The sequence below is a fragment of the Myotis nattereri genome (assembly GCF_964212035.1).
Source record: "Myotis nattereri genome assembly, chromosome: 7".
Taxonomy (NCBI): domain Eukaryota; kingdom Metazoa; phylum Chordata; class Mammalia; order Chiroptera; family Vespertilionidae; genus Myotis; species Myotis nattereri.
In genome coordinates, this window is record NC_138082.1 from 30,076,911 (window position 1) to 30,089,117 (window position 12,207).

Consider the following 12,207-nt stretch of genomic DNA (forward strand, 5'->3'; position numbering starts at 1 on the left):
GTTTTTTAGTAATTGTTTTGGGTAATTTTGGATACTCTGTAATATTTCTTAATACAATGTTTTTCTTTAGCCAATAGATTATGGCTTATTTTCAAAGGGTAAGGCTGTAACTTATTAGCTGGCTTTAAATGTGGTTGGCAATGTAAGCAGTCATTGGTCAATTAGCATGAGTTTAAAAGTGGTTCTGGTATCAGTAGAGGAGTGGATAAAAAATTGTGGTACATTTACACCATGGAATACTATGCAGCTGTAAAAAAGAAGAATATCTTACCCTTTGAGAGAGCATGGAGGGAATGTGGAGAGTATTATGCTAAGTGAAATAAACTGGTCAGAGAAAGGCAAGTATCACATGATCTCACTCATATGTGGAATCTAATGAACAACATAAACTGATGAACAAAATAGATCCAGAGACCTAGAAGCATGGAAGCATGAGACTGTTGAATCTCAGAGGAAAGGTGGTGGTGGGTGGGTGGGAAAAGATCGACCAAAGAACTTATATACATATATACATAACTCATAGACACAGATAAGCATGTGATGAAAGCTTGGGGTAGAGGATGGGGAGGGCTAGAAGGGGTCAATAGGGAAAGAAAGGGGACATATGTAATACTTTCAACAATAAAGATAAAAATATGTGAATGGAGATTAAATGTAAATATAGCCTAGGCTAAATAAAATACAAAAAGGATTTCTTAAACAAATGAATAAAAGTGGTTCTAGTATTTTCAAAGAACAGTTTTTTTCCTGGAAGAATATAATATTTTTATTTATTCTTAGGGCTACAAGTAGAAAAAAATAAAATTCGAGGAAGCAGAATGAGGTGCAAAAGATGGGATAAGCATGGCGCTGTCAAAACTCAGGTGTGATTATTAGAGCAGATGTATTTTTCAAAGGAAAGAGCTCGTCCTAGCTCAGAATATCAGTGTGCTGCATAAGAGCACCAGAAACAATTCCCTAATCACTGTCTCAGGATCCATAAACAGTAAATTTCTCGTTTTTCTTTAGTATCTGGTGAACTAGAAGCTCCCCAAATGGGTAGAGAAGAAGAATCTGAAGAGCTTAACTCTATCCCACTACCCAGTGATGGACAAGGTAAGCAGAGTTCTGATAAAGAGAAAAAGACAAGAGAAGAAAAAAGGAAGACTTAAAGGAAGAGTCAGATGTAGAGAGGATTAATGTTATATTTCAGAGGAAGAAGTAGAAAAACAGAAATTCATAAGGGTGCCAAATATAGAATCACTGGGGCATAGGAAAAGAGTCTTCATAACTTACAATTTTGTTCCAGGAGCAGAGCTGCCAACACGTGGAAATGAGAGGTGTTCCTGTGTTATGTGCTTCATAAATTCTGATTTGGGTCCAGAATCAGAGCTACCAGCACATAAAAGTAGTAAGTGTTCCTGCATTGTGTGTCTCTCAAAATATGTGCCAGGAGGCCCAGAAGCAAGGGCTGAAGGTAGCCAAAGTAAGGCACTACACAAGGGTCATGGCGTGAGGGTGAATCCATAGTTACCCAGGACCCCAGATAGAGTGGAGCAGGTGGTCCAGTCCATCCCACTCCCCTGTTCTCTGCATTTTTTTCTCGACCTGACCCTTTAGGAAAAAGCAGGGAGGCAAGAGATAATTATAATATATTTAACAGGATGGGTCCTATTGACTATTATGGATGATATAGTAGAAATACACTCTTAAAATGGCAATATATAGTTTGCTACATTGGTATATTAGTAATAATACCTTGAATTTATGGAGCTATTTTCACTGCTGTCACACCCAATATTCTATGGAACCCATAAAAACAAGGTGTACTTCTGCCAGTAGATAATAGTGTCATTTTTTCCACAACCTTAGAAAGACCTCTAAGACAGCTGATCCTGCCACTTAATTGTCAGGAAGGAAGACGTCAGATAAACTTTGATTAACCCAGTACATATTTTTGTTCGATGTTCTCTGCATGTCACCAATTTATACATTTCTTTTTCCTACAAACATTTGCACATAAGATGTTATTTGGTCTTCACAAAAATCTTAAGACCTAGATAGGATAGGACACCTGTTCTTATCCGTGAATGAATTGAAGTTAGTAGGTATTGAAGAGTTTTTTAAGAGTCCTATTGAGTAAAAAAGAGAAGGAAGCTCCCAGGCCCATCCTGGACTCCTACTTCTCAATTCAGGAGATATTTAGTTCCTTTAGAAAGAAGAGAAAAATGATAATCCAAACAACTTTATAAACTCAAGCCTTCAGTAGTATGGATCATCATAGGATTTGATAACTTTTAGCTATTAATATCTGTTTTCTTACATCAACCTCTTTTTTTTCAGATACTGTGGATCTTGGAAACAACTCTACTTTGGGACAATTCAAGAGGAAAAGAAGTAAGAGAGCATAAGATTTTACTGGATTTTGATGTTAAATTGAGGTTATTAATGCCAGAGTTTCAATTACCATAATAGTAAGTGATAATAATATGATGATCCCTTAAATATGTGCATTTCCTAATCTTTGGAACCTCTAATGTGTTTTCTTCCATGGCAAAAGGGATTTTACAGATATAACAAAACCAGAGACCTTGAAAGGGGAGTTTATGTTAGATATCTGTGTGCCACCAGTATAATCAATTGGCCTTAAAAATTGGAGAAGAGGGAGAAGGAGGAGTAACTCTGGAAGATATAAAGAACTACATTATTGCTGTCTCTGAAGATATGGGTGACTTGTAGAAGCTAAAAAGTCACAGAAATAGCTTTTCCTTCACAGCCTCCTGAAAGAAATAAAGGCCTATGTTTTAGCCCAGAGAGACCCTTATCAGACTTCTAACCAACATTGTTGCATTGTTTTAAGCCACTAAATTTGTATTCATTTGTTATGGCAGCTATAGAAGAGCAATACAGATTTGGTTATTGGAAGTGGGGTGCAGCTATAACACATCTCTGAAAAGCCAATTTTAGAATTGGCTTAGGAATTGGGCAGTGGGAAGAATTTTAAGTAGAATGATAGAGAATGTCTTCATGGCCTGTAGCAATTTGTTAGTAGAAATGTGGATGCCAAAGAGAGAAATCATGGCAGAAAGCTTAGCAAAGTTTACTCTGTAGACATGTGGAAAGTAGGCCTTTCTGTGTATATATGAGGAAATTTCTAAAACAAATGATGAAGGTGAAATTGGTTTCATTTCACAGCTTAAAGTAAAATGGTAGAGGAAAGAAATAAATAGAGGGAAGAACAGCTAAACAAAAGAAATCAGGACTTGATGATTGGAAAATTCTCAGCCTATTCAGGTTGCAAAAGATGCTAAGATTAGGGGAGCCACTGTCAGGAGAGTGTGCTCTGAAGAATGAATAAGAATCTGGCCTAATGAATTTTTGCATATGCCTCAGAAGTAGCAAAAGGCCAGGGTATTCAGTCACATAAAAGGTGCTTTGAAGAGATTAAGTATGTGACTCACAGTAGAAGTAAAACACAGATATATAATTATATAGGAAAGATCTGTGTAGGAGCCTCTTTTTAATGGAGTAAAGCCCTATGATATACATGAGAGATTCTTAAGAATTTTATACCAACAGAAACAGAACTCTCCATGTCTAATCCCTGGAACCTATAATCTGTTTCTTTACATGGAGAAAGAGAGTTTGAGGATGTGATTAGGGATCATAAAATGGGGAGATTATTCTGGATTATTTAGGTGGCCCCAGTAAATTCACAGGTGTCCTTAAAATCAGAAAACGTTTCCAGCTGTGGAGAGAAGATGTGTACCCATGAAATAATCAGAGATTCAATGCAGTTGGTTTTAAAGATGCAGACAATGAACCAAGAAATGTGAGCAGTTTCAGGAGCTAGAAAAGATAAAGATTATCCCCGATAGCCTCCAGGAAGGAACAAAGCCTGTGGACACGTTGATTTAGCTCAGTGAGTTGTGTCAGCTTCTGACTCTAGCACCAATAGACAATTAATATGGTTAGATCACATATTTTAAAATAGCAATTTATATTTTTCATTATAACATAATTTGGCTGGTTTTAAAACTATTTTATTGAAAAGTTTATTTTTACTCAGAGTAATTTTTTTCTCAGCATAGTATTTTTGAGTTTTATCCACTTTGTTGAATGTATCAGTAGCTTTTTTTCTTTTTTATTGTAAAGTAGTGCACATTGTATGAATATACTCAATTTTGTGTATATATTCTTCTATTGATGGACATCACAAGTGTGTCTATTTTTGACTAATATGAGAAGGCTGCAATGAACATTCTTGTAGAAGTCTTTCTGTGGCTCCATGCCTGCCCACCTCTTGCATAATTTCCTAGGAATGAAATTGCTGGGATATAGGATAAATACAAACCCATGTAGGGGTTATGCAGCACATAGAGGCTGTGCTGAACTGAAGAATAAAATGCTTCAGAAACTGTTCTTATCTATCAAAAACTGCCAGTCTTAGAAGGGGTTTAATAAACCTGTTGGTAAACCTGCTCAAACATTACCCCTGAAGGAACATTATTTTATTAGCTGGAACTTAAGCAAATTTTGTCTGAGGCGAGGAGAGAGACTTCACTATCCTGGAATACTTCAAGGGAGGGAGATATTCTCTGGTTTTATACTGGTCAGGAAACAAATCTTCCCTCTGACCTGGAGGGCTACTTATCTCTGCTTTCCAAGGCAGTTTTTGAAATATTATTGAAAAGATACGCAGAGGCATGTAGAAATGCCACAGAGAATTGCCTTGCATGTATCTGTTCAGCTTTCCCAACATCATTTATTGAGGAGACTGCCTTTTCCCCACTATATATTCTTGCATCCTTTGTCATAGATTAATTGACCATATAAGTGTGGGTTTATTTCTACCTAAGCAATCTACAGATTCAGTGCAATCCCTATCAAAATATCAATGGCATATTTCATAGATCTAGAACATATAATCTTAAAATGTATATAAAACCAGAAAAGACCCTGAATAGCCAAAGCAATCTTGAGAAAAAAGAAGACGAAGTTGCAGGTATAATGCTCCCTGATTTCAAACTATACTAACCTATGGTAATCAAAACAGTATGGCACTAGCATAAAAACAGACACATAGATCGGTGGGACAGCAGAGAAATTTCAGAAATAAACCCATGCTTAAATGTGATTTGTTTTTAATTGTCAAATAAAGGTGATATCCTACAGTCTCCCAAGTCCACACACAGTAACTCCATAAACAACCTCATACTGCCACACTGGTAATTAAGAATTTTGCTTCATTTTTGTGGATCAAAGTTTGAAAAAAATATTTGAACACTACTGACCTATGAGGCTTTGAGAATTATATTCACGGTTCTGCATAATTAACTTTGTTCTATTTTGAAGGAAAAAAGAAAGGGCATTCCTGGACAAGAGTGAAAAGAAAATGGCTGAGAAACATAAATCAAAAAGGTAAGTGGGCAAAGTGAAGTAGTCACACCTTTTGAGTTTACTAAGGCACTGCTTATTGTATCCTTGTATCCTGCAATCTCCTGAGGGCCATGATAGTTTCCCAGCTACTATATCAGGTAGAATATAGGTAAGACACTGTAACAAAGAGGCCTAAAAATTCAGTGACTTCAACAAAATGGTTTATTTCTGATACATGTATGTAATCCACCACAGCTAAATGATCTAGGGCTAATAGGGAGACACTGTCATCCTCACTTTGTGGTTTCTTTACTGGGTCAAGACATTTTTATTAATCTAGAAAGATGTTCCAAAGAAGGCTGAATGATGAAAGCAGACTGTATATATGTGTATGTATACATACTATAAAAATATATACATATAAGCATATATCTGTGCCAATATGTTTTATATATATACAAATGCTTATTTATACTAGTACATATTATCAATCTCTATAGAGAAACATAGATATAGATATATAGAAAAGTCAATGAAAGTTCATCCATAAAATGTAGCAGTTTTATTTGGTCATTAGTGATATTTATATTTTTATTTGTGTTTTTAAAATGTATGTGTGCATATTAATAATAGTAAACACATTCAACTTTTGTAATACAAAAGTATTATTTCATTAGTAACATGTGAAAAGAGAAAAGCCATAGATGCAGATGTTCACTTCCACATGGCAGTGACTACAGAAATGCCCAAAGGACCAAAGAGAAGTGAACAGACATAGTCTGTTGCTATATAAAGGGTATATATAACCCACAAATTATTTAGCTGCTCTTCTCCTGTTACACAGTCACTGGTTGCGTATCGCAGGTGGCCCAGAGTAGTGGTCAAAAGTCCGTGTCCTCTGTTTTGACTGTCTGGGCTTGTGCCAGTCACTTGATGACTTTTGCTTCAGTTTCCTCATCTGTAAATCAAGAGAGTGAATTAGGCCAACCATCATTCTCAGTCCATCCTAGTTCTAATAGTCTGCCTATCTTAAAATTGGAACATGGATATCCATGTTCCCATCAAGGCTCTAAAACGTTGGCTGAAAGAGTAGGATTAACTACACATCCTGAGTTAGTTCATTTGAAAAACTTTCATTCTTTTGTGTAATCAGGTCTCTAGCCCCCAACCCCCATACAATTTTCAGATTATTATAGAGTTTCCTGAGCTCCTTTTTCATCTTCGAGGAAAGTTGATGTGAGGAAAAAATAAGGCAAAGCAGATAACATATACTAGTAGACAACATCTTCATTAAATTATCCCATTATTATCCTCTCCGCTCACTGAGTCAGAGCTCAAACAGGGAAATACAAATACAGTCTCTCACTTTGTCTTTAGCTACCTAACTGCAACTGTATGTCTCATTGTAAGAATGTAAAGAATGTAAGCCTCAGGAGGGCTGACTGGATTGGGAGTTATGACAGTTTATGGAAGCCCTATCTTTCTGCTAAGGCATTCTGATTGTGTGGGGTTTGAAGGTAGAAGTGGACACTCTGTGGTTATGTACTAAAAATGCCACTTGGAAGACAGACTTTGACTCCAGAAATCTGTTGAATAAAGTTTCTTAAGTACCACTATGTGTTTCTAGAAACAGCCTCAACATAGGAAGAGGGGCACATGTGCAATTGGAAATGATAGAGAAAGAAGGAATCTTCTGTTTCAGGGTCAAGAAGGCACACAGATGAAAGTGTGGATTTTTCCTCTGAAATACTTCCTGTGACCTGTGGTGAGGTGAAAGGGATGTTACATAAGAAGAAATTGAAACAAGGTGGGTTTCACAGTCTCATTTACAGCTCTGATGTGAAGGAATGACAAGAAGTCATAGAATTACCCATCATTCAAGGAATTGAGCACCCACTGTGGCTTGAAAGAAGGAGGAAGGGATCCCAAATATGATATTTTCAAACTTTAAGAAACCATAGATTTTGGATGTTCACTTCCACATGGCAGTGACTACAGAAATGCCCAAAGGACCAAAAAGAAGTGAATCTAATTTAATAAAAGAGAAACATGCAAATTGACCATACCTTCACTATGCCCCAAGCCATGCCCACCAGCCAATCAGAGTGACTATATGCAAATTAACCCAACCAAGATGGCGGCCGGCAGCCACGGAGCTGAAGCAAGCAGAAGGCTTGGTTCCCCGGTGATGGAGGAAGCCAAGCTTCCTGCCTGCCCTGGCCGGCTCTGAGCTCCACTCAAGGCAACAAAATTTCAATTATAGAAGATAAATAAACCCCAGATACCTGCTTCCAGCCAGCCTCCACTGGGAGCTTGGGTGGCTGGGGGCCGTGGCAAGCCTGCAAACAGCCATCAGCCCCTCACCAGGCTGGCCAGGCACCCCAGTGGGACCCTCACACTGAAGGGGCTGTGGCCAGCCTGCAAACAGCCATCAGCACCTCACCCAGGCTGGTCACACCCTCATGGGGTGAGGGTCCCCACTGGGGGGCTTGGCCAGCCTGAAAACAGCCATCAGCCCCTCACCCAGGCTGGCCAGGCACCCCAGTAGGACCCCCACCCTGATCCGGGACACCCTTCAGGGCAAAACAGCCGCCCCCCACCCATGCACCAGGCCTCTATTGTATATAATAAAAGGGTAATATGCAAACTGACCCTAACAGCAGAGTGACTGAGAATGACTGGTCACTATGACACACACTGACCACCAGGGGGCAGACGCTCAATGCACTAGCTGCCCCCTGGTGGTCAGTGCACTCCCACGGGGGGAGCTCTGCTCAACCACAAGCCAGGCTGATAGCTGCCAGTACAGCAGTGGTGGTGGGAGCCTCTCCCGCTTCCTCAGCAGCACTAAGGATGTCCGGCTGCAGCTTAGGCCTGCTCCCCGCTGGCAAGTGGACATCCCCCGAGGGCTCCGGGCTGCCAGAGGGGATGTCTAATTGCCAGCTTAGGCCCAATCCCCCAGGGAGCAGGCCTAAGCCAGCAGGTGGTTATCCCCCGAGGAGTCCCAGACTGCAAGAGAGCACAGGCTGGGCTGAGGGACCCACCCGCCACGAGTGAACAAATTTTTGCGCACCAGGCCTCTAGTCAGAAATAAAAGGAAGAGGCTCTCAGCTTCCACCTCCATATCCTTTCTTCCTTCTGGATCATAATCACAAGGGCAGGGTGTTTGATGTAGTGAGAAGATGACAGAATTTAGAGTCAGAAAACCCTAGTCCCAGCCTCAGCTATGCCAAAAGTGAATGATTCATCTAAGTAGAGAAGGGGACTTTTCTTGACCCTGAAATACTTCATCTAAAAATAGATGATTGCCGAACCGGTTTGGCTCAGTGGATAGAGCGTTGGCCTGCGGACTCAAGGGTCCCAGGTTCGATTCCGGTCAAGGGCATGTACCTTGGTTGCGGGCACATCCCCACTGGGGGGCGTGCAGGAGGCAGCTGATCGATCTCTCTCATTGATGTTTCTAACTCTCTATCCCTCTCCCTTCTTCTCTGTAAAAAATCAATAAAATATATATTTAAAAATAAATAAATAAATAAAAAATAAATAAAAATAGATGATCTGCTTCATGGTATAGCTATAATGAATTATTTCACATAATTGATGTATAATATTTAAATAGCTTTCCTGATATAATTCATAAATCATACAATCACCACTTAGAGTATACGATTCATTGTTAAGTTTGTATATTCAAAGGACTGTGAATTTACAATCTCACTTTAGAACTTTTTTGCCCCCTACTAAAGAAAACCCCATGTCTCTCAGTAGTCAATGCCCATTTCTACCTCACCCCACCACCCAGCCATAAGCAATCATTAACCTTTTTTCTGCTATGTAAATTGGCATATTCTAGGTATTTAATATAAATTGAATCATATCATATGAGCCTTTTTGTGACTGGTTCTTTCACTTAGCATGATGTTTTCAAGGTTCATTCATGTGATAGCATGAATAGTACTTATTACTTTTTATTATCAAATAATATGATATTGCATGGTATGACTCTACCTTTTTTTGTTTATCTCTTCATCAGTTTGGGTTGTTTCCATTCTTTGGGATTATGTATAATGTTGTTTTAAAAATCTATGTGCAAGTTTTTTGTTTGAACACATGTTTTTAATTCTTTTGGATATATACCCAGGAGGGAAATTATTGGTTCATAGGTAATTTTATGTGTTTAACATATTGAGAAAACACTAAAATATTTTCTATAGTGGCTGCACTATTTTATATTCCCACCAGCAAGGTATGAGGGTTCCAATTTCTCTCTCTTTTTGCCAATACTTGTAATTGTCTGATTTTTATTTTATTTTTATATTTTTGAAATGTATTTTATTGATTTTTTACAGAGAGGAAGGGAGAGGGATAGAGAGTTAGAAACATCAATGAGAGAGAAACATCGATCAGCTGCCTCTTGCACACCCCCTACTGGGGATGTGCCCGCAACCAAGGTACATGCCCTTGACCGGAATTGAACCTGGGACCCTTCAGTCCGCAGGTCGACGCTCTATCCACTGAGCCAAACCAGTCAGGGCATAATTGTCTGACTTTTAAATTATGGCCCGACTAGTGGATGTGAAGTGATATCTCATTGTGGATTTGATTTGTATTTCTCTAATGGCTAATAATGTTTAGCATATGATTATATTTTACATATAGCTCAAAATTTCCACTGAATACATGTCACAATTATTTTTATCATCAGCTGTTCATGAATTCAGGGATGAAAAAACTCAGTGCTCAATAATGACATTAAACTGGATAAAGCATGTTGAAATAAAGGACACAGATGTTTCTGTTGTGCCATTCTGAGCTGAGATCTCAGTCCATCCAGAGGTTCTGCCTTCACATTGACCCAGGGCCATCAGAGAGTCTGGCCTGTTCTCTATTCCCAGAATTCAACAGCACATTGAAATCCCCTCATTGTTCAGAATGAGAGAATTCTTGGAGGATTCCTTATAGGTGATTTTGGAATCCTTTTTAATGTTGATTTTGATGGTAATGATCACTTTTTTGTTGTTGTACAAAAGATAAAGAAATGTGTGCCCAAAGCAGGAAATCTCCTGGGAGGGAAACTTACAAGCTGGGTTTGGGGATGCTGAAGTCTGAGAGGGGAGGACAGACTCTTCTGCTAGTGATGTTGAGCCCGAATTGGGTGACTCCAGATCCAGTGTGGTGGGAGGCAAGTGTCTGAGTTATGAGGACAAAAGGCCCAGGATCAACTTATTCTGGTCTTACAGGATCCACCATGAAGTGCATACAGGGTGAGGATGGAAATTGGTTCACTCCCAGAGAATTTGAAGTCAAAGGAGGCCGTGCAGGATGGAAGAACTGGAAGAACAGCATGCGCTGCAGTAGGAGAACCCTAAAATGGCTGATAGAGGTATTCCAGTGACAGGAGCTTGGATGTGGTTTTCCTGCTTGCACCCTAAGATAGGTCACTGTTTGTTCACCAAATATATGTTGAGTAATAGCCCCTGACTTTATGCTTACCCCACACTCATACCTTAGTACAAGGCAGCACATTGATTAGAGGCTCTTTCAGGATGGATGCAGGATCATGGAGGAGGGAAAAGTCATCCTGACTCAGGTGCTTGCAGACAACTTTAGGCACTGAAAGAAAGGAGACAGTTTATGGCCAAACAAGTGGTCAGAAAGCACTCCAGAAAAAGAATGGTGTGAAAACCAGAACCACAACTAATGTGGCTCCGTAGATTGAGGTAGATGGATTGTGTGTGCGATATGGCATAATCCATCAATTTGTGGAGGGATTTCATGCCAGGCTAAGGAGTTCAAAGTCATAGCATATACAATGCAGAACCAGGGTGTCTCCTGAGCTATGAAATGACATGTTTAAAAAACACTATCTCAGACAACATGGGGCTTGGAAATGGCTTCATTGTCTTTCAGCCCAAGAAGCCTATAATCATCCTACAATGTTCAACTCCAGTGTCACCCCTCTTTGAATATTCCCTGACTGACCTGCCTTGGGCCCCCTAACCTCACTATTAAGGCCCTTCTCACACTATTTAAAACTTATCATTCCATGAATTCTCTTTATCTCTCTAGATCCCTCTAGGGTTTGTACATATTTGTGTGTTCAACATTATCCAGGGTGTCTGACATCCTGTAGGTGTGGGATACATATGTATTGGTTGAATAGCCCTGATGTGAGCATGCAATTTTGAATGGAACTTGTGGGAATAGAAAGGAGGTGAAAAGTATCAAAGGGATTGTGAAGGAAAATCTCTTAAAACGAAGGGGAAAAGCACAAGATCAAAGAAAAAGGTTCTAAAGGTGATTTTTCTGGGTACTGTTGATGAATTTTAGAACAGGTGAGGAGAGGGAGATGGTGTATCATTTAGACACCTTGGTTCTAACTGACAGTGGGATATCAGGGTAGAAATATTTGGGAGGAGGTTGGAAATGCCAGGCTCACAAACCAGACCCACAGACCCATATACTTGGATCTTTTTATTTTTCAGAAAGGATTTCTATATAATCCCCCAGTGATATACAGAAGGAGAAAAAAGGTAATGACTATATAACTTTCTACAAATTCTCATTGCATAACTAATTTTACATATGCAGTATGTTATTTTATGGTTTCTCAGTTGGATAATTATAATTATCTTTTTTTTGGATGTACCTTCAGTGGTCCTAATTTGGACATTATATTGTATGCAAGGTCTCCTTTGAATAGCAAATTAGTTGATATGAAGATGATAAGGAGGTATCAAAATAAATCTCATAGATGAGTTTTAGCCATAGATGCAGATTCTGTAAGGGTGTTAAAGTTGTAAAGGCAATCATAATTATGAAATACATAAAAGCATTTAATAATAGTCA

The 12,207-nt window shown here is 39.1% G+C and overlaps 1 protein-coding gene across 1 annotated transcript in view; it reads left to right on the forward strand.

Moving 5' to 3' along the window:
- Nucleotides 1-12,207, forward strand: part of LOC308522697 (nuclear body protein SP140-like) — a 71,206-nt gene that overhangs the window by 48,909 nt on the left and 10,090 nt on the right. Inside the window, exons 18-24 of the mRNA XM_081096226.1 lie at nt 1,009-1,095; nt 1,289-1,390; nt 2,323-2,376; nt 5,335-5,400; nt 7,061-7,165; nt 10,599-10,741; nt 11,844-11,891. Coding sequence (XP_080952352.1) covers nt 1,009-1,095; nt 1,289-1,390; nt 2,323-2,376; nt 5,335-5,400; nt 7,061-7,165; nt 10,599-10,741; nt 11,844-11,891 — 605 coding nt within the window. The remainder of the gene's footprint in view (nt 1-1,008; nt 1,096-1,288; nt 1,391-2,322; nt 2,377-5,334; nt 5,401-7,060; nt 7,166-10,598; nt 10,742-11,843; nt 11,892-12,207) is intronic.